Consider the following 23,473-nt stretch of genomic DNA (forward strand, 5'->3'; position numbering starts at 1 on the left):
GCACCTCCCCAACCAGGAGCAAGGTCGAATAATTTTATAGGTGTAGTTAAAATCCCTAATAAAAGACTTTTTGCTGAGTGCAAGTGAACAAGCCCATTTTTTTCGCTGAGAGTTCTTTTACCGAAATTTCAAGAGGCATCGATTATTTTTTGAACTTTTTTTTCTCTATCTGTTTTTATCTGAATTTTATGGCCCACCAGTCTTTTTGCACCTATTTCGACAGTCTACCGGCTAAAATTTTTAACTGCTATTAGATCATTTTTCATATAAATTTCAGCAAAACCTCCATTTGGTGTTCGTTTATTGAGAAAAGAAAGCTGTCGCCGTATTAATACGTAATGAACAATCTGTTTTCCCATAAACTATCACAAGATTGATCTCGATTGCTCTTCATTTTAGACACATCACTTTTGAATGTTTAAAAATTTAATTATTGTTATTTCAGCAACAGCATTCAACAACAAAAATAACAGCATTCAACTAATAGAGTAAGACTTGATGTACTGCAACTTCAAGTTTTAAAAAATTGATTGGATTTTGTTTAGAAAGAAAACGGGCTACGAAGTTAACGGTTATCTGTTTTGGATTGAGAGGTGAGATGTTAATTGCTCTTGTTCGAAGATTCAAGCAGTTCTTCAATAAAATGCAAAAATCACTTTTGGCGGAATACGTACACTTTGAGGTTTTTGTAGGCATCATTGATCGAAGCTTCAATTGGCGTGAAGTTCATTTCTTCCTTATTAAATGTTTCGTTATTTGCTACTGAAGAAACCGTTTTTAGATGAAGTTTTTGCATGACCCAATTTATCAACAGAAGGTAGCTGGAAATCTGTCTTATTGGTCCCCAGGTTTAGGTCCAGACCCAAATTGAGCTATGATCAGACTATGCAGACTGAAATGACCTCTGATCAGACTTTCCAGACCGAAGTTACCTCTGATCAGACCTTCCAGACCAAAATGATCTCTGATCAGACTTTTCAGACCGAACCCAGACCACTGTCCAGACTATACTGAGCTTATGATCAGACCCAAATTCAGACCATTGTCCAGACTATAAACAGACTATGATCAGACCATCTTCAGACCATGGTCCAGACTCAATTTCAGACCATTGCCCAGACCTTAATCAGACTATGATCAGACTAAAGTGCGCTCAAAATAGTCTGATCAGAGAAAGATTATAATAATGAACAAATCTCGTAATTTTGCTATAATATTTTCATTTCATAAAAACTGGTGTCTGCAGTATTAAAATCCTCGAAGGAAAAGCCAATTCTGAAAATAATGCTAATGAAAACGAAACCTAACTGTTGGGAAAAAAATTTTATTTACCATACCCCTTAGTTCGTTTTTCTGACTCAATGGATGAACTTAGACAGCTATCCACAAGAAACGTCGTGATCTTCAGTTCATCAAAATTTCCTCTTGAGGGGACCGACCGACGGCATTTGCTATCAACTGGACTCCTTGTTTCTGATCAGAGTCATCGACTTTAGATGAGTATCTGATCGGAACGCTGCTTTATTGCTGCCTATTGACAGAGCCAACATCCCTCAATAAAAAAAAACAAAAAAAATTGAAAAAATAATGCACACGAAATCAGACCTTCCAGACCGAATTGATCTCTGATCAGACCGAACCCAGACCATGGTCCAGACTATAAAGACTGTGATCAGACCTTCCAGACCGAATTGATCTCTGATCAGACCGAAATCAGACCATGGTCCAGACTATTGTGCGCTCGAACCGCTTTCCAGACCCTGTAATTTCGGTCTGGGAACACAGGGGTGTGCGCTCGATTGGGTCTGATCATAGCTCAGTTTGGGTCTTGACCAAAACCTGGGTCCACAAATATTAACGCTAGGACGTTTTATGAAATTGTTTACAAATTAGGTTTCCTTTGATTTTTGTCAAATAGAAACTTTGCTTAAAGCAATTGTGGACAACAGTCCCAATTTCGAGAAAAAAAGGCTTTTTACAGCGTAATGTTGTGTGCATGGGGCGTGAGTGATTTTTTATGCAAAATTGTTCTCTTCTGTTTTGCAATTCAAAGCAGATGAGCGCAATAAGCAGTGAATTGCTGCTAAAACTCAAAATAAAAAAGAGCCGAGGCTTTGTCTTTTTTACAATCCAAGATATTTTCACTCATTTTTCAATGAATTTGATAAATCAAACGGGATAAAAAGGTAAGGATCGGTGGACATTGACTGTAGTTAGAGGCCCAAAGCAAGCTGCTTTTAGTAGTCCTTCAAGAGCTTAGAGTGGTGCAGCTGCTGTTAAAGTAGAAGGCCTTAATTCAAGGTTAAAATGTCATTTTTAAGAGATTTTAGCCAAAAATGGTGCAAATTTTACCATTTTTCGTCATTTTTCAAGTTCTTCGTTTGATTAGTCTTGACATTTGTCACAGTTGATGAGGGTTTTTTGCATGATATAATTACTTTCTACTTCTATTTTCTGATCTCTATGTTTTGATACTGCAAACAAAGACACGAAAAATGATACTAATTTTTGCAATTTGGAAATTAAAATATTTTTTGTAATTTTTTTAGTTTTTCCAACCTCTGGGGTCAAAATTTCTCCTCTAGGTTTTGATAATAGGTTTTTGCAGTGTTTTCGGTAGCAATGGGAACACTTTCAACATTTTATTGTCACGAGTTTTAGCAGTTTATTGATAAAATTTGCAATATATTCAAATTTTTATTCAAATTTTGGAGTTCCAGAGGTCAGAAAACCCATTCACTTATCTGATAAAATGTGATTTTATATCTGATAGTTTGCTTGGGGCAGTGTAATGATTTTGAAACATTTTAATATCAAGAATTTTTGCAGTTATAAATTTTTGCAGCCTCGGTGGCAAGGAAACTTTCTCTATGGCTTTATAATAGGTTACTGCATAGTTCCTAGTGGTAAAGAAATGGTTTTTAAGATATTATTATGACAAATTCCGGCTAATTTTTTTAAAAAATCTCTAATTTTTTGAGAATGTTTTTGTTTTCATGAAATTCTTGAAAAAGGCAATAGTTTTGGCAAATTTTTATAAATTTTGAAATTTTTCTGAAGTATTCTAAAAGATATTGCCGTTTTCCAAGTTAATCAATCTTTTTGAACCAAAGAATTTTTAGTGCTCGAATTTGGTCGGCTGGATGGACTCCAGAGGCTATTCAATGGCTCTGAAGATTTTAATATCTTTGCGGACCAATGGAACAATTTTAGATATTGCCCATTGGTTACAAGACAGAATACAGCGACTAAAAATTTAATATTGCAAAATCAAGAAACTTTCTGAAACAAAAACTGATACCAATTTATTGGAATTTTCATCTCTGGCTTTTTTTAATAGGTTCTTGCATAATGACGTTTTCAAGTTTTCCGAAATTTATTGCCCTTTTCTGAGCAAATAAATGGATAAAAATTCGCGTATAGTATAAAAAATCTCAAGAGTCTCAGCAATGATTAAAATTTTCTTTAATTTCTCAAAATATATTAGTTTCCCAACGTTGAGATCTTTGTCTTTTTTGGCCGGATCTTTTAATGTTCTACTTGTCAGGCACAGAAGGTCGAAATATTCATTCAGTTCTTTTGATTATTTTTCAGGACATCTGCTATTTTTTTGTTAGAAGATTTCATGCTGTTTTCATGACTTTGATCTTTCAAAACGGTATAAATAGACAAAACCCATTGGGCACTATATTGGATGCATAGAAGCTATCAGATAGTTTTAGCAGTCTTTTAGGTGCTTAGGGCGCTGAAGCAGCTAAGAAGGCCTAATTTTGAGGTTAAAAAGTTGTTTTTGGTTGACTAGTCTTGAATTGACGTTTATTAAATTTTATGAAATTCATTTTTGCTCAAGATGATTGCTTTTATGACCAATTTGTTAGCTGTTTGTTTTGGAATAGCAAATATCAACAAAAAACTGATACTACTCTTTGCCTTTTTCCCTTTTTTGTAAAGTTTTGACATTTTTCAGTTTCTCCACTCTCAGTTAACCTAAACTATGGTTTAATAATAGGTTACTGCATAGCTTCTAGTGTTAATGGAGTGTTTTTCAGATCTCAATTTTACCAATATTAACGATATCTCAGTAAAACTGGCATATTAATCAAAATTTTTGAGAATTTTTGTCTTTTCTTGTTTTTCACCAGCCTCAAGGGCCAAGGGCCAGAACCTCCTTTATAGTTTGATAGTAAGTTACTGCACAGTCACTAGTGGTAATGAAATGGTTTTCAAGATTTAAAAATCAAAAGTTTAGCGTTTTTTTGAGATTCTTTTTATTCAAAATCTCCAAAAGTTTTTTGTCTGTTTTTGATTGTATCTCTCAGCAGTGACCAGGGAACCTCCTCTACAGTTTGATAATAGGTTACTGCATAATTCTTTGTGGTAAGGGACTGACTTTCATATTTTTTCAGGTTCTTGGAAAAATTTTGTCTTTATTTGAGAATATGTCCCCATTGTCCAGGGATCCTCTTTTTATATTCTCTAGTTTGTTACTGCCTATTTGCTTGGGATAATGGAATTACTTTAAATATTTTGATTTTATGAATTTATGCAACTTTTGAATAGTAATTTCTGATAATCTTTGAAATTCCGATTTATCAATCTTTATGAGCCAATGAAGCTTTTCAAGGTCTGAAATTGGTTACTGGAGAGCATCTGATGACTCTTGGTTCTGAAGATACTAATATCACAAATTTTGGCACAACTTTACTAAATTTTGCAAATGTTTTTGTTTTTTTCTGCGTTTATCGATCATTACGAGCTAATGAAATTTTTTCTAGGTCTTGAAGATGAGCTACTGGAGAAATTACAGAGACAAAAATAGATTTTGAACATTATATTGTGACTTTTAGAAACTTTCTTTAATTTTTGCACTTCAATTTTTTGAAGCACTTCAATTTTTTGTCATACTTTTACTGCCTTTAAAGACAGATAGATTTTTTTCAAGGTTTGTGCTTGGTTAAATGATTATTTTGACACGAAAGAAATTTGGTCTTCAGACAAAAGCGTCAAGAAATTTAGCAGTTATTAAAATTTTGTTCAGTTTTTCCTTTTGTTATTTTAAATTCTCATTTTCTGAGTTTTTGTCTTTTGATTGTCATTGTTTTTTGATCTACTGGTTAGTTGCTGTGTTTCTGAGCTTTTCATTCAATTCTTTGGATTGTAAATCAAGATTTTTCCTGCTATTTTATCACGTTTAGATTATTGTATTGGTTTATAAATATGTTTGAAATGTCACCTACAGCCTCTTAGTGATTTTTCAGAAGCCACCCTGCAACAAACTGCCTATATCAAAATTGAGCCCCCGTGACGTAAAGCTGTGCAATCGGAATGCTTTTATCTATGCTAGGATGACATATAATTTCTGCTCAAATCAGTTCAGCTGCAGATTGGCCGTTTTTGGCTGAAATTGTTTTCGCTCTCACAGAGGCAGCGAAATTTTGCTAAAAAATTGAACGACCAGGAAGAGAAACATAAAGAAATCAAGATGAGAAAAGGTCCGTTTTATAAGAGGCTCAATTTGGCGAATAATGAATTAAAATGAATACAATTTTGAGCGCTGATTGATTTTTAGTTTTTTCGTTGTAATAGATTTTTAAAACTCAACAGGAAACAATTCAATCTATTTTCAATTCAATAAGAAGTTATTGTCTTTTGGAATCTTGAAATTAATGAAACGATTGTCTCTTGAATCAATAAGAGTTTTTATTTTCTTGTTTTTCTCCAGCCTCTAGGACCAATAGCCATAGAACCTCCTTGATTGTTTGATAGTAAGTTACTGCACAGTCACTAATGGTAATGAAATGGTTTTCAAGACTTAATTATCACAAAATTTAGCGTTTTTTTGAGATTCTTTTTTTCAAAATCTCCAAAAAGTTTTTTGACTATTTTCGATTGTATCTCTCAACAGTGACCCGGGCACCTCCTCTACAATTTAATAATAGGTTACTGCATATTTCTTTGTGGTAATGGAATGACGTTAATATTTTTTCAAGTTTTTGGGAAAGTTTTGTCTTTATTTGAGAATATTTCCCCATTTCCTGGCCAGGGAACTTCTTTTGATGTTCTCTAGTGTGTTACTGCCTATTTTCTTGGGATAATGGAGTTACTGAAAATGCTTTGATTTTAAGAATTTATGTAGTTTTTGGTTACGCTTTTTTGATAATAGTAAATTTTATTATTAACAATCTTTATGAGCCAATGAAAGTTTTCAAGGCTTTAAATTGGTCAATGGAGAGCATCTGAAGACACTTGGTTCTGAAGATATTAATATCACAAATTTTGGAACACATTTAATTAATTTTGCATTTGTTTCCTTATTTTTGATTTTTTTTTTGTCTTTTTCTGCATTTATCGAACTTTGGGAGATAATGAATTTTTATCTAGGTCTTGCAGATGAGTTACTAGCCAGATTGCAGAGAAAAAAAAAGATTTTTAACATTTTATTATTGCGAGCTTTAGAAACACTCTTTAGTTTTCGCTTTCTACCTTAAAAGACATATAAACTTGTTTCAAGGTTGTGCTTGGGTAAATGATTTCATTGACATGGATGAAAATTGGTCTTCAGGTAAAAGCTTCAAGACTTTTACCAATTATTACATTTTTGTTCAGTTTTTTGTTATTTTAGTTTCTAGACTTCTGAGTTTCTCAATTTCTGAGTCATCGGATGTTTGTTTTTTGGCTGGCCTTGTTTATGTGATCTGCTGGTCAGCTACCGTTGTTCTGAGTTTTTCATTCAATTCTTTGTATTGTCTTTCAGGATTCTTCCTGCTAAGTTATTAAATTTAGATTATAGTATTGGTTTTAAAAAATCTATGAAATGTCACTTAGAGCCTCTTAGTGAGTTTACAGCCTCTTGGCCCCCCTTACAACAAGCTGACTATATCAAAATTGAGCCACCATCACGTAAAGCTGTGCGTTTGAAATGCTTTTATCTGTGCCAGGATGACATATAATTTCTGCTTAAATCAGTTCAACTACACACTGGCCGTTTTTGGCTGAAATTGTTTTCGTTTTCGAAATTTTGCTCAAAAATTGAACTATCTGGAAAAAGAAAAGGTCGGTGTTTTAAGCTGCTCAATTTGATGAAATATTTAATAAATTAAATGAAATTTTGGGCGCTGTTTGTTTTTTTAATTCTTGCGTTGTAACAGATTTTTGAAACTCAACTGGAGACGGTTCAATCTAATTTGACCTCAATAAGAATTTACAAACTGCTTAATTACTCTCGAACGAAGTTTGAGGCAATTATTGTAAACGTATGTGCGTGTCTTTTTATGCAAATTTTTTCCCTGGCAATTTTCTTTCAAAACATTCATTGACTTTTAAAGTGACTTTGTGTCGTTTACTCTTCATTTTTGAGTGATCTCAATTTCTTCCATTCCAAAACAAAAGCGATTATAAGCGGTTGAAAAACCGTTAAAATTTAGTAGCAAAGAAATTAGCCTGCTATCCTGGGGGGGTAGGATCGAACCCCTAAGAGGTCAAAGTTTTTGCGCCCATTAAAAAACCATAAAAAAAAAGATAATCCGTGAAATAAATTGCCCCCACGCTGTGCTTAGCTAACTCTGACAGTCAATGAATAACTATACCACTAAATAGTTAGGTCAATAAAAAATATGACCAAATTTTATTGCGCCATGCTTTCAAACCCTAAGTTTTTCGATAAATATTTACTTTATAACAAATAATGTTATAACTATATAACAAATTTTGTTCAAAACTGCTGCTTCAAACTTCAGTAATTTTTCCACCAGCTCCCCTCTCCCTCCCTAACCCAATCCTCTCCAGCCATGTTTTACGCTCCCCGGGACTTTATTTTGGCTCCTGGTTTGGCTTTTCCTTCAAGTTCTCGTAACTAGATGCATGGTATTATGAACTGAGAAAAAACTATTAACACACTTCCCAAAAAGACACGAAATGAAAACAAAACATAACTCAAGCGATCTAATGAATGCTAGTTTTCTAAATGTACTATAGGTATTACATTATTGCTATGCATAATATTTTGAACGCACATAGGGTCTTTCCGTCAGGGACGGTCTGCACATACACATGTTTTGTCGGGGACGGTTTTCTTAATGCTATAGAACTCTATTTTTGTAAAGTAAAACATAAGGTTTGATTTAATTGATCGTCCTTCGAATATTGTATGCAGTTTTTGATACAGTTCTTTGTTCTTCAAGCCATTTCATATGTCAGTTGATCAAAATTTGTCTTCAAAAATCTTAAATGCTCTTACCCGATTTAAAGAGTAAATATCGCGGTGTTTGTCTACAACATTGTTTACAGAGTGACCTGGGCTGTTGTGGCATAATTGGGCCAGGTGACTGGTCCTTCTACCACAAGATGGATCCCCCTCCCTCCTGCTGCCCCAAAGACGGATCATGTCTCGGAGATGATGGAAGTACGAAATATTTTCAAATCTGTACAATAACTTTGGGAAGCTGAGTGAAGCTAGCTTTCCATGCATGTCTTCGATTTAAAAAAATAATAAAACGATCAATTCAATATTGATTAACGAGGTGATTCTTTTATTCAAAAATGAATCAAAAATGATTCATTTATTCAAAAATGAAGCTATTTGCGATTGTGAGAAATTAAAAAAATTAAAATGTCGGCGAAAAGACCGATGCGACTTCTTCTTAAACAATAACAAAATGAGAAACATGTACAACATGAACCATTTAAGTCATAGGTTTAGGACTCTAACTATGAAAAGTATATGCTCGGCCAAAAAGAGGTACGATAACATCATGCTCGACTCAATTATGGTTTTCCCAACTTCAACTAGACCAATTTATTTTCAAGCACATGGAATTTAGCTGGACCTAAATTTTTGCTGACGGACTTAAGCTCGACGCAAATGTTTACATGTATATTTAAGGCGTGGTAGCGAATATAATGTAGTCAACTGGTATAATTTTTCACGATTACATAAGTTGGTAACAAAATACTAACTGAAATGATTTGCTTTAAGAAAACGACTTTAAACCACTGGCTATTGGACCTATAATTATAAACGCTATACATCCTACTTCTATTCAACCAATCAAGTTCGAGATATAGCTGACCTACGACATCTGATTCATTTACAATTGCCTTGAATCGATGGAGAGGCTATTATTATAAAATAAAATTGATATTCTTTTTTCAACAGCGGCAAAGCGACAGCTGAGACTATTATTAGCCTCCTCTTGGTTTTTACGATTCAAAGAATTTGAAATGTATTGGGGTGTTGTCTTTTTTTAAAATATGTTTACACATTTTGAAAATTTCCGAGATCAAATTCGAGCAGTAATTTTGGTCACGCCGAAAAAGGAAAAGAAGCGGAAAAGCGACTGGTTTTGCGATGTTTTTACTCGAAATTCAAAGTAGAGTGGAAAAAAATGTTTTAAAAAAAATTCGCTTTCTGGCTGCTGGTTGTTTGTTCACAAGCGGCATTTTGACCTTGATTTTTGCTGTTTTTTTCTTTTTAAATTTTTATGTTCGCTTTTTTTTCTAAATAGCTTTGCCTAGTCCATTCTATATTTAGTTGTTTGTTTAGCCAATTAAAATTCTTTGAGTTGCAGGTGACTTGTCCTGCTATGTTTTTTCATTTCATCGTCAAGATTTTCGTTAGGACCATATGAAGTCACGATCACCTCACTTAATTTTTTGGTCACACGTGATTTACCTCACTCCCGAGAATGAATTCCTCACTCTCAAAATGACTTTTTTTACTTTATATCAGAGAGATAAGGTCAAATGAGTGTTTTTCACTCTAATTGAAGGTCATTTAGATGCATCCAACAGATGTAGCAATTTGTTATACATATTCTTAACCAAAATAAGCAGCCTTCAATGAAAAGAATAAAATTTTATTTTGTCTGTGGTTTTACTTTTTAGACCGCAGATTTACGAAGCTATCTCGGATATTTTCTGGCAATCTGCCAGCTATGTTTTGTAGCATTCATACTATTTGTTTTTTTGCAAACCGTTAGTAAATTTTTTGTTGTGTTTGTATTTGACATGCTGTGTTGTCTTACCACTTAGTATCAATAACAGCAGATTCTATTGTTTTTCTAATTACCCCTCAGCAAACCTATTTCATCTATCCAGTTGGCTTTCACTATTTATGACTTTATCACCATGGGTTGTCAAACAAATAATAATCTGAACACTTATTTTTTGCCATTAAATGTTTATTTTTTTGTTCTCATCCCACTTAAACTCATGAAAGGGAAGTTCCCTTGATTTTGAAAATGGCATTGATAAATCCGCTCAAAGTTGAAGTTAAACTTTTATATTTTTTTGCATTTCAATTTTTTCTTGTGTTTTCAAAGATTTTGAAAGTTCAAAACAATGGAAGTTTGGAAGACTTGCTATGTTTTTTCATCAGATGGTTTACGATATGATCCCAAGCGCACTTCATATCTGTTTTCTATTATACATTCACGCACTTACGGCTGAATTGAGAGTTTTATGTCATTTTTCACTCTTATTGGAGCCAGATTTGTTACTTATTTGTTTGTTTAAATTTGTGGTCATACTAGACCTACCTCACCCTCAAAATGGCTTTTCCCCTCTCTCAGAATAATTTTTGATTCCAACTGAAAAAGTCAAAGCCATCTGAGTATATGTTTCCGAGCAGCTCGTAAAAATGACGCTTAAAATAAACAATTCGCTCAAAATATAAAGACGAAATCAAAGATAAGTTAATATCAGATTTTATAGTCTCTAGCATTTGTAATTTTTCAACGAGGGTGTTCCAGCAGTCTATTCCGTGGCTACAGTCCAATAAATTTTTTTCTATATCTAACCAATCTGTCAATCATCACCAAGACACTTTCGTGACTTATGAGAAGACCATGTCCGATCAAAGGCTGGTATGAAAAGACCATTTTGGTCACGTAAAAACAGTTTATCTTGACTGATGCTCGACCGTTCATCAAAGGCAATATTAATACCGTTAATTTTTTTTGTTCTTATTGCCCTAGTTGAGAAGACCGAACAAAAACGATGCAAGAAATGTTCGGTATGTTTGGTTTTCTACGTAAGAAATGGTCGGCATGTTCGGTTTGTTCGGTATGTTCGGTTTCAAATGTAAAAAATTGTCCGTATGTTCGGTCTAGAACGTAAGAAAGCTTCGGTATGTTCGGTTTTGCAAGATTCGGTATGTTCGGTTTGGAGTTGAAGAAAGATTCTGTATGTTCGGTTCAGCCAGATTCGGTATAATTGGTTTCAAACGAAAGAAATTGTCGGTATGTTTGGTCTGGAACGTAAGAAAGCTTCGGTATGCTCGGTTTTGCAAGATTCGGTAGGTATATTCAGATTTGGTCCGATGAAAAACGACGATACCGAATCTGTCTTACGTCTAAAAACGAGGATACCGATTCTTTCTTACGTTTAAAAAAGAACAAAACCAACGATACCGACGAAAAATTCGTAAGAGTTTTTGTCGTTTTTGGCTAGAAAAACGACGACACCAACGATTTCTTACTTCTTCTAACCGGAGATTTTTCAACTAGGGCGAGGCTTAAAATTTTTATCCAGTACGCGTTGCCATTACGTGTCCGGCACTCCTACTTTCTAAAAAAAGTTTCTCCTATTTTATCAAAAAGTTCTCCAACTAAGTTTTGTAACAATTTCAATTTCGTTGAATAATAATAAGCAGCAATCAGTTTTAAAAGAAAAGAAAATCAGTCAGTTTTTTCATCAACAAGAGTCTCAAATAGGGCACAATAGCCTTTTACAATTCTGAAATCCTTACGAACAGTCAAAAAAAAGTTCATGCAAGCAGGCATTTTCAAATATGTAGTTATCAGAAAATCTACGAAAAAAAATTTTTAAACTGGAATGTTGACATTTTTTTTAATGTTATTTGGTAAAAGATCGTTTTCTAGGAGAAAATTGTAGGCTGTTTTAATCCAATTCTCTAGTGATTTTCTGTGAAATAGGGATGTAACTTTTGATGTTTTTACTAGACCTTTGAAGCGACTCCTAGAATCTCTTTTGTCAAAAGTATGTGTGACAAAAAAAGTTGAGAGCTACCCCTAATTTGTTGAAAATTTTCTTTGAGTATTTTCACGATATAAAATTCAAACACAGTGTAAATTTTTTCGGAAGGTAAAATTTCGGATGTAATATCATTAAGATTCTTACAAAAAATTGCCCTGACAAGGCGTTTCTGAGCCAATAATATTTTGTTTAAGTTGGTTTTTGTTGTCGCACCATAAACAATCAAAACCATAACGTCTTGTTGGTTCAACCTTACTTCGACGAAATTTGTGCAGGTGCTTTTTCGTCAAAAATTTTCGACTGAGAAAAACCATTCCGCAGAAACAGTTCAATTTTTTAACCACATGACTGATGTGATTGCTGAAATCCATTTTTTTGTCAATTAAAACACCAAGAAATTTTACGCTATTATGTCATTTTAGAGGATATCCAAAAACAGAAATGTTTTTTTTCTTGATACCTTCCGAAATTGACAAGTTCGCATTTGCTTTCGTTCACTGACAACTTATTTTCATCGAACCATTCCATAAGACTATTTAAACCATCTAAAAATTTTTGGATATCAGAAGAAGTTCGCGATGAGAAAAACACTGTTGTATCATCTGCAAAAAGACAAACTTTTGAATTATTGCAACTAGAGGGCAGATGGTTAATGTATAACAAAAACAAAAGAGGACCCAGCACGGATCCTTGGGGGAAACTGCAATGAAAATTACGGAAATCAGATGAACCCAAGTTCGCTGCAACGTATTGCTTTCAGTCTATCAAAAAATCTTTAAACCAACATAACACATTGCCTCTGATACCATAATATTCCTGCTTCAGTAATAAAATATCATGATTCACGGTGTTTTTGAAGATCAATAAAACAGGCTACTCCTATGTTTTTACTTATTATTGACCTTCTAATATTTTCGGTATAGCTAAGAACAGCCGTGGTGCATGAATGTTTAGGTCGAAAAACATGTTTTCAAATGCATGTCAATTTTCGAGATTTTGATTTGGAGATTGTACAATGCACAGAGATGAGTATCCTGATTTCTAAATATTTTGAAGTCACGGTATGGTATTTAATTTATTCTGTTTTCTTTTCACCACTTTTGTTCTGAAAAACTTCTGCTTTTGAGGCATATTGATCAGTTAGGGACGTTTTAATAATACTAAATGCCACTTGATTTTCACAAAAAATGTTGTCATTTGCGCTACTAGATGTAGGCTGATCATTGTTACTGCGTAAATTGTACGATTCAGCAATCTCAAACAATTGTTTTTTCCTAATGCAATCAGTTTTCATGCTATCAATGTTGAGATCACTAAACACGATGATCGGTTTTTTAAACATTTTAAGAAAAAACAAGTGATCTTCAATTTTTTCTAGAAATGATCTAACGCCCGTTGATGGAGGTCGATATTTTAACGATATCGTGTATGTTTTCCCAGTTTTTTTTTTGTTACTTTTAGAATAATATTTTCATCTATAGTGTTTGAAATAATTGTCTCATAAAATTTTAAGAAATTTGAGCATACGTAAGAAGCAACTCCACCTCCAGATCTACCGATGAGGTTTTTAACTATTATATTTTCGTAATTTTCCATGTTAAAAAAACTAAGAGGGTCATTATCATTTAACAATGTCTCTGTTAGAGCTATGACAGCAGGTTTGTGCTGATTTATTAAAAGACTTAAGTGGTCATGATGACATCTTAAAGAGCTTATGTTGTAGACAAATATCATTGACATTTTGAGAAGGAAGTAAAATATTCTTACTGAAGCGCATAAACAAATGGACCAGTAACTTATTTTTTGCCGTTGCTCTTAGAAAATGTCATCGACAATTGCGGTTTTTGGAAAGTTTATGTTTGCTTGTTTCTGCACAGGTGTTTCAAGAGCACTTCCAGGAGTCAATTCCAAATCCCTTTTGTTTGAATGTTTCCTTGTTGTCACTGAGTTAGCTGTTGGACCTTTTCTCACATTGTTAACTGAAAATAACTGTCCATTATTCTGAATTTGTTTGGTTTTCTTTTGAATAGCGGTATCCTTGTACCTATCAATGCCAGATATAAGCGAAATTCCTTTACTTACAGTCCTGCTATTCTCTTCCACAGGAAATTTAACTGAATGTTGTAAGTTGTTGCACTTAAATTCATTTTTTCTGCTCTTTCTCTAATTTGAGCATCGTGTCTTGATAAGCGTTCTCTCACAAAAATGGGTTCGAAATTATGTGGATGATTTTCCGGTTTTGCGAGTAAGATTCTGTTACCGTAAACAAGATTTTTATGATCAAAGTAAACAAATCTAACAATCACGGGGGAACAATTTGCTTCGAGGTTTTTGGTAGCCGATGACATGCTTTCATTACTTGACTATTCAAGTTAATTTTAAGGAATTTGTCGAAAAACATCAGTACATTATCAGTTAGGCACCATTGGTTATTGTACAGGGGAAGATTGTCAATGACAATACAATCTTTTGAATTGTGTCGTTCCTGTGCTGATAATCGTTCTTTTAATTGAAAATTTTTTTTTAACAATTCAATTTTTTTTCACTTTGTTGCTCTATTCTAGCTGTAAGGGATTCAATCAGGGATTTGTTCCCTTTAAATTCATCCATCAGTAACGTTAAGCAATTTTTGATTGCATTGTCAGTAAAGTTCGAAAGCAAAAGTTCAACTTTTTCAATGTTAGATATGGCAATAAACGTAATAATAGTCTAATTTTATACTTAAACCCCTTTTCGAGTGACGTTTATTTCGTTCAGTTGATCTAAAATTCTCACCTCTATTCAACTCCACCCAGCTGAACTCAATTGTTGGCTGTTCAATGCTGTAAGTCAACTGAAAAAAGCACCAAATTATCATTTTAATTTTAAGTGAAAATGATAATTTGTATTTTTCACTTTAAGTGTTAAGAGTAGTCTATAATAACAATTTACCTCTAATAACCCTATCTCCCCATGAAGCAGGTTTTTTTTTAAAAAAAATCGAGTCCCACAAGTCCTTAGTTAACAACACGTCCAACATTATTCGTATTTTCATTTCTATATTTGTAATAATAACTTTTTCTAAATTGTTTGCAGATATGTACTATAAAGGTTGCCAGTACGTAGTCAGGATGTGATCTTTGTGGCTAAAATGATGTCTGGCATCTTAGCAATCATAGCATTGCTAATTGTCATTCTGTGGCTGTTGATCACAATCAAACTAATCGACTACATGCATATTCTGACACGTGAGATTCAGGAGAAACTAGAAGATGATGAGGAGGATAGTGATGATGAGCAAGAGATTGATGTTGAGCATCTGAAGATCGACTGAATAAATGCGCAGCTGACCGAGTTCGTGCGCTTTACTATGAACTTCGCTATGTTCATTAATGTCGGAAGTTTTGTCACCTTTCTTCTGCAAAATCATTCTTTGTACAAGTTTGTATGCGCAAAACATGACTGTACTGGAGATCAAAATTTTATGGGTCGTTATCGATAGCCGCGCATCAAAATTGGAGTTTATTATCGGTCTCTGTGTGATTCCCAGGTTGAGGTCGCGCTCGAAATCGCCTCTGATCAGACCGTCCCAGACAAGTGTGACCTCTGATCAGACCATCCCAGACCGAAGTGACCTCTGATCAGACGAGTGTGCGCTCGAAGATCGTTGTGCTCTCGAAGTGCGCTCGAAACCGCCTCTGATCAGACGAGTTCCAGACCGAAGTGACCCCTGATCAGACAAGTTCCAGACCATTGCCCAGACGAGTTCCAGACCATTGTCCAGACTAAAGTGCGCTCGAAATATTGTCCCAGACCATAAGCATGGATGATCTCTGCAGACCTTCAATAACGAAAGTATTGCACAAAATTGACAATAAATAAAAAAATAAAATAAATCAATGAAAAAAATAAATTTTACCAATAAACGAGTCCGTATATAACCCAGGTTAAAGTACCGAAGAGAGTATGTCCATACTGAAGATGAAAAAAATGCCTGGAATGCTAAATTTTGGTTTAGTGGATTCTTAAAATAGACAGGGATGCTCAGTCATATACGCTCCTACACAATGTTCCGACCCCGCTCATCCACGATTTTATTTAATTGTCTACCAAATGAGGAAGAGATGGAAAATTTTCAAAATTCCACATAACAATGTGAAAAATAATGCTGGATTAAGTAAACAAATATGCTGGACTTCTTGGCCGATGAGACTTTCCATTAATGAAAGTAAAAGACATCACAAACAATAAAACCGTATAACAGAAAACAATAACTGCGACATAAAAGTTGGTGTCTAATACAACTCTAATTAACAAAGTGAAAAAGGAATCAGCTAAAACGTGATTTGAACAAATTAACCTGTTTCTCACTAGATAAGATACGAGACCTTTCAGTAATGAGATGTAGTAACAGGTCGACGGAGAACAGAAAAGAGGCAAAGATCAAACATACGTTATTTGAATTGCAGGTGACTTGTCCTGCTATGTTTTTTCATTTCATCGTCAAGATTTTCGTTAGGACCATATGAAGTTACGATCACCTCACTTAATTTTTTGGTCACACGTGATTTACCTCACTCCCGAGAATGAATTCCTCACTCTCAAAATGACTTTTTTTACTTTATATCAGAGAGATAAGGTCAAATGAGTGTTTTTCACTCTAATTGAAGGTCATTTAGATGCACCCAACAGATGTAGCGATGTAGCAATTTGTTATACATATTCTTAACCAAAATAAGCAGCCTTCAATGAAAAGAATAAAATTTTATTTTTTCTGTGGTTTTACTTTTTAGACCGCAGATTTACGAAGCTATCTCGGATATTTTCTGGCAATCTGCCAGCTATGTTTTGTAGCATTCATACTATTTGTTTTTTTGCAAACCGTTAGTAAATTTTTTGTTGTGTTTGTATTTGACATGCTGTGTTGTCTTACCACTTAGTATCAATAACAGCAGATTCTATTGTTTTTCTAATTACCCCTCAGCAAACCTATTTCATCTATCCAGTTGGCTTTCACTATTTATGACTTTATCACCATGGGTTGTCAAACAAATAATAATCTGAACACTTATTTTTTGCCATTAAATGTTTTTTTTTTGTTCTCATCCCACTTAAACTCATGAAAGGGAATTTCCCTTGATTTTGAAAATGGCATTGATAAATCCGCTCAAAGTTGAAGTTAAACTTTTATATTTTTTTTGCATTTCAATTTTTTCTTGTGTTTTCAAAGATTTTGAAAGTTCAAAACAATGGAAGTTTAGAAGACTTGCTATGTTTTTTCATCAGATGGTTTACGATATGATCCCAAGCGCACTTCATATCTGTTTTCTATTATACATTCACGCACTTACGGCTGAATTGAGAGTTTTATGTCATTTTTCACTCTTATTGGAGCCATATTTGTTACTTATTTGTTTGTTTAAATTTGTGGTCATACTAGACCTACCTCACCCTCAAAATGGCTTTTCCCCTCTCTCAGAATAATTTTTGATTCCAACTGAAAAAGTCAAAGCCATCTGAGTATATGTTTCCGAGCAGCTCGTAAAAATGACGCTTAAAATAAACAATTCGCTCAAAATATAAAGACGAAATCAAAGATAAGTTAATATCAGATTTTATAGTCTCTAGCATTTGTAATTTTTCAACGAGGGTGTTCCAGCAGTCTATTCCGTGGCTACAGTCCAATAAATTTTTTTCTATATCTAACCAATCTGTCAATCATCACCAAGACACTTTCGTGACTTATGAGAAGACCATGTCCGATCAAAGGCTGGTATGAAAAGACCATTTTGGTCACGTAAAAACAGTTTATCTTGACTGATGCTCGACCGTTCATCAAAGACAATATTAATACCGTTAATTTTTTTTGTTCTTATTGCCCTAGTTGAGAAGACCGAACAAAAACGATGCAAGAAATGTTCGGTATGTTTGGTTTTCTACGTAAGAAATGGTCGGCATGTTCGGTTTGTTCGGTATGTTCGGTTTCAAATGTAAAAAATTGTCCGTATGTTCGGTCTAGAACGTAAGAAAGCTTCGGTATGTTCGGTTTTGCAAGATTCGGTATGTTCGGTTTGGAGTTGAAGAAAGATTCTGTATGTTCGGTTCAGCCAGATTCGGTATAATTGGTTTCAAACGAAAGAAATTGTCGGTATGTTTGGTCTGGAACGTAAGAAAGCTTCGGTATGCTCGGTTTTGCAAGATTCGGTAGGTATATTCAGATTTGGTCCGATGAAAAACGACGATACCGAATCTGTCTTACGTCTAAAAACGAGGATACCGATTCTTTCTTACGTTTAAAAAAGAACAAAACCAACGATACCGACGAAAAATTCGTAAGAGTTTTTGTCGTTTTTGGCTAGAAAAACGACGACACCAACGATTTTTTACTTCTTCTATCCGGAGATTTTTCAACTAGGGCGAGGCTTAAAATTTTTATCCAGTACGCGTTGCCATTACGTGTCCGGCACTCCTACTTTCTAAAAAAAGTTTCTCCTATTTTATCAAAAAGTTCTCCAACTAAGTTTTGTAACAATTTCAAATTCGTTGAATAATAATAAGCAGCAATCAGTTTTAAAAGAAAAGAAAATCAGTCAGTTTTTTCATGAACAAGAGTCTCAAATAGGGCACAATAGCCTTTTACAATTCTGAAATCCTTACGAACAGTCAAAAAAAAGTTCATGCAAGCAGGCATTTTCAAATATGTAGTTATCAGAAAATCTACGAAAAAAAATTTTTAAACTGGAATGTTGACATTTTTTTTAATGTTATTTGGTAAAAGATCGTTTTCTAGGAGAAAATTGTAGGCTGTTTTAATCCAATTCTCTAGTGATTTTCTGTGAAATAGGGATGTAACTTTTGATGTTTTTACTAGACCTTTGAAGCGACTCCTAGAATCTCTTTTGTCAAAAGTATGTGTGACAAAAAAAGTTGAGAGCTACCCCTAATTTGTTGAAAATTTTCTTTGAGTATTTTCACGATATAAAATTCAAATACAGTGTAAATTTTTTCGGAAGGTAAAATTTCGGATGTAATATCATTAAGATTCTTACAAAAAATTGCCCTGACAAGGCGTTTCTGAGCCAATAATATTTTGTTTAAGTTGGTTTTTGTTGTCGCACCATAAACAATCAAAACCATAACGTCTTGTTGGTTCAACCTTACTTCGACGAAATTTGTGCAGGTGCTTTTTCGTCAAAAATTTTCGACTGAGAAAAACCATTCCGCAGAAACAGTTCAATTTTTTAACCACATGACTGATGTGATTGCTGAAATCCATTTTTTTTGTCAATTAAAACACCAAGATATTTTACGCTATTTTGTCATTTTAGAGGATATCCAAAAACAGAAATGTTTTTTTTCTTGATACCTTCCGAAATTGACAAGTTCGCATTTGCTTTCGTTCACTGACAACTTATTTTCATCGAACCATTCCATAAGACTATTTGAACCATCTAAAAATTTTGGATATCAGAAGAAGTTCGCGATGAGAAAAACACTGTTGTATCATCTGCAAAAAGAGAAACTTTTGATTTATTGCAACTAGAGGGCAGATGGTTAATGTATAACAAAAACAAAAGAGGACCCAGCACGGATCCTTGGGGGAAACTGCAATGAAAATTACGGAAATCAGATGAACCCAAGTTCGCTGCAACGTATTGCTTTCAGTCTATCAAAAAATCTTTAAACCAACATAACACATTGCCTCTGATACCATAATATTCCTGCTTCAGTAATAAAATATCATGATTCACGGTGTTTTTGAAGATCAATAAAACAGGCTACTCCTATGTTTTTACTTATTATTGACCTTCTAATATTTTCGGTGTAGCTAAGAACAGCCGTGGTGCATGAATGTTTAGGTCGAAAAACATGTTTTCAAATGGATTTTCGAGATTTTGATGTGGAGATTGTACAATGCACAGAGATGAGTATCCTGATTTCTAAATATTTTGAAGTCACGGTATGGCATTTAATTTATTCTGTTTTTTTTTCACCACTTTTGTTCTGAAAAACTTCTGCTTTTGAGGCATATTGATCAGTTAGGGACGTTTTAATAACACTAAATTCCACTTGATTTTCACAAAAAATGTTGTCAATTGCGCTACTAGATGTAGGCTGATCATTGTTACTGCGTAAATTGTACGATTCAGCAATCTCAAACAATTGTTTTTTGTTAATGCAATCAGTTTTCATGCTATCAATGTTGAGATCACCACACACGATGATCGGTTTTTTAAACATTTTAAGAAAAAAACAAGTGATCTTCAATTTTTTCTAGAAATGATCTAACGCCCGTTGATGGAGGTCGATATTTTAACGATATCGTGTATGTTTTCCCAGTTTTTTTTTGTTACTTTTAGAATAATATTTTCATCTATGGTGTTTGAAATAATTGTCTCATAAAATTTTAAGAAATTTGAGCGTACGTAAGAAGCAACTCCACCTCCAGATCTACCGATGAGGTTTTTAACTATTATATTTTCGTAATTTTCTATGTTAAAAAAACTAAGAGGGTCATTATCATTTAACAATGTCTCTGTTAGAGCTATGACAGCAGGTTTGTGCTGATTTATTAAAAGACTTAAGTGGTCATGATGACATCTTAAAGAGCTTATGTTGTAGACAAATATCATTGACATTTTGAGAAGGAAGTAAAATATTCTTACTGAAGCGCATAAACAAATGGACCAGTAACTTATTTTTTGCCGTTGCTCTTAGAAAATGTCATCGACAATTGCGGTTTTTGGAAAGTTTATGTTTGCTTGTTTCTGCACAGGTGTTTCAAGAGCACTTCCAGGAGTCAATTCCAAATCCCTTTTGTTTGAATGTTTCCTTGTTGTCACTGAGTTAGCTGTTGGACCTTTTCTCACATTGTTAACTGAAAATAACTGTCCATTATTCTGAATTTGTTTGGTTTTCTTTTGAATAGCGGTATCCTTGTACCTATCAATGCCAGATATAAGCGAAATTCCTTTACTTACAGTCCTGCTATTCTCTTCCACAGGAAATTTAACTGAATGTTGTAAGTTGTTGCACTTAAATTCATTTTTTCTGCTCTTTCTCTAATTTGAGCATCGTGTCTTGATAAGCGTTCTCTCACAAAAATGGGTTCGAAATTATGTGGATGATTTTCCGGTTTTGCGAGTAAGATTCTGTTACCGTAAACAAGATTTTTATGATCAAAGAAAACAAATTTAACAATCACGGGGGAACAATTTGCTTCGAGGTTTTTGGTAGCCGATGACATGCTTTCATTACTTGACTATTCAAGTTAATTTTAAGGAATTTGTCGAAAAACATCAGTACGTTATCAGTTAGGCACCATTGGTTATTGTACCGGGGAAGATTGTCAATGACAATACAATCTTTTGAATTGTGTCGTTCCTGTGCTGATAATCGTTCTTTTAATTGAAAATTTTCTTTTGTCAATTCAATTTTTTTTCACTTTGTTGCTCTATTCTAGCTGTAAGGGATTCAATCAGGGATTTGTTCCCTTTAAATTCATCCATCAGTAACGTTAAGCAATCTTTGATTGCATTGTCAGTAAAGTTCGATAGCAAAAGTTCAACTTTTTCAATGTTAGACATGGCAATAAACGTAATAATAGTCTAATTTTATACTTAAACCCCTTTTCGAGTGACGTTTATTTCGTTCAGTTGATCTAAAATTCTCACCTCTATTCAACTCCACCCAGCTGAACTTAATTGTTGGCTGTTCAATGCTGTAAGTCAACTGAAAAATGCACCAAATTATCATTTTCATTTTAAGTGAAAATGATAATTTGTATTTTTCACTTTAAGTGTTAAGAGTAGTCTATAATAACAATTTACCTCTAATAACCCTATCTCCCCATGAAGCAGGTTTTTTTTAAAAAAAATAGAATCGAGTCCCACAAGTCCTTAGTTAACAACACGTCCAACATTATTCGTCTATATTTGTAATAATAACCTTTTTCTAAATTGTTTGCAGATATGTACAATAAAGGTTGCCAGTACGTAGTCCAGGATGTGATCTTTGTGGCTAAAATGATGTCTGGCATCTTAGCAATCATAACATTGCTAATTGTCATTCTGTGGCTGTTGATCACAATCAAACTAATCGACTACATGCATATTCTGACACGTGAGATTCAGGAGAAACTAGAAGATGATGAGGAGGATAGTGATGATGAGCAAGAGATTGATGTTGAGCATTTGAAGATGGACTGAATAAATGCGCAGCTGACCGAGTTCCTGCGCTTTACTATGAACTTCGCTATGTTCATTAATGTCGGAAGTTTTGTCACCTTTCTCCTGCAAAATCATTCTTTGTACAAGTTTGTATGCGCAAAACATGAGACTGTACTGGAGATCAAAATTTTATGGGTCGTTATCGATAGCCGCGCATCAAAATTGGAGTTTATTATCGGTCTCTGTGTGATTCAGAGCACTTATTTTTAGTCCTGTCGGTCTTTTGTGCAATGCGTTTTACTTTTGTGGAATACCACTATTAATAACAATTTTTATTGCTTTCTACTGTTTTTTCAAAAAATATATGTCTTTATGTAACGTTATTACTCTTTCAGTACATTCAAAGCTGCGCTCACTTTTTGACGACTAAGGTTGAGCTCCCAGACGGAACCAAGTATGTTCAGACCGAAGATAAACGCACGAGGGGGGCGTCGTGCGTTCAAATTCATAGTATACAAACTAACTCTCTACAATCTTACGCTATAAGCTACCATCTAACCGCCTCCTCTGATAAAAATTCGTCGAGAACAACTAGTATTTTCTGTCCAACTAATTGTATATTAGTCCCAGTTGTCTTTTTTTGCTCTACCGAATTTTTGTCTGATCTGCTTTTTTTCTGATCAACTAATTTGCGTGATCTCTTGTCTTGAGAAAAAGTTGATAAGCTGGTAAAGACCAACACAATTAGCAGTTCACTGTTAATCCTATTTTTTAAGCGTGTTGTTTCCTGGAACCGCGAAGAATAAAACAAATTCATGGTGCCAAGAAAATTCATGAAATTATAGGCCGTCCTCTTGTTTTACGCTGCTTGTTGTTGTTAGTGAGAAATCAAATTGAAGCAACGGTTTTAGACACACTGGTGTAGTAAAAGCTGCCAATATTTAGAAAGCATCAAAAAGTTTATCAAACTGCTTCTCGGGCGGATTTTTAAAACATTTTTTCAAACAGCTTGGGAATTTAAAAGATTTTTTTGCGTGCCACCATGTAAATTTTGTTTTCAAAGTTTTCCTCATGATTAGTTCTAGAAAATTTTTCAAAAGCTATGGGCGTGGTTTAATGTTGCATAATGGTAGAATTTTATTGAAACAACATCTATCGGGCAGCTATTGGTTTTTGTGACTGATGCGCGATTTAATTTCAAAAAGATTTTTCATCGAGTTTGTCTGTTTTGATTTTCTTGCTGCTGTCTTGATGGTAAATCTCGCAAATGATAGATCTCATTGCATTGTGAAGATTTCATTTTTTGGACTGTGGTTTCTATCACGTTGTTC

General features: G+C 34.0%; 1 protein-coding gene across 3 annotated transcripts in view; it reads left to right on the plus strand.

The window, feature by feature from the left end:
* The window catches only part of LOC142341025 (uncharacterized), a 55,623-nt gene extending 33,327 nt beyond the window's left edge, over nt 1-22,296 (plus strand). For all 3 annotated transcript variants that reach the window (XM_075391849.1, XM_075391851.1, XM_075391850.1), the window contains exons 6-7: nt 8,287-8,401; nt 21,943-22,296. In XM_075391849.1, the coding sequence (XP_075247964.1) occupies nt 8,287-8,401; nt 21,943-22,181 (354 nt within the window). In that variant the 3' untranslated portion in view covers nt 22,182-22,296. The remainder of the gene's footprint in view (nt 1-8,286; nt 8,402-21,942) is intronic.
* Nucleotides 22,297-23,473: the final 1,177 nt, after the last annotated feature.

This window comes from Convolutriloba macropyga, chromosome 6, assembly GCF_964194025.1.
Source record: "Convolutriloba macropyga chromosome 6, txConMacr16.3, whole genome shotgun sequence".
Lineage (NCBI taxonomy): Eukaryota > Metazoa > Xenacoelomorpha > Acoela > Convolutidae > Convolutriloba > Convolutriloba macropyga.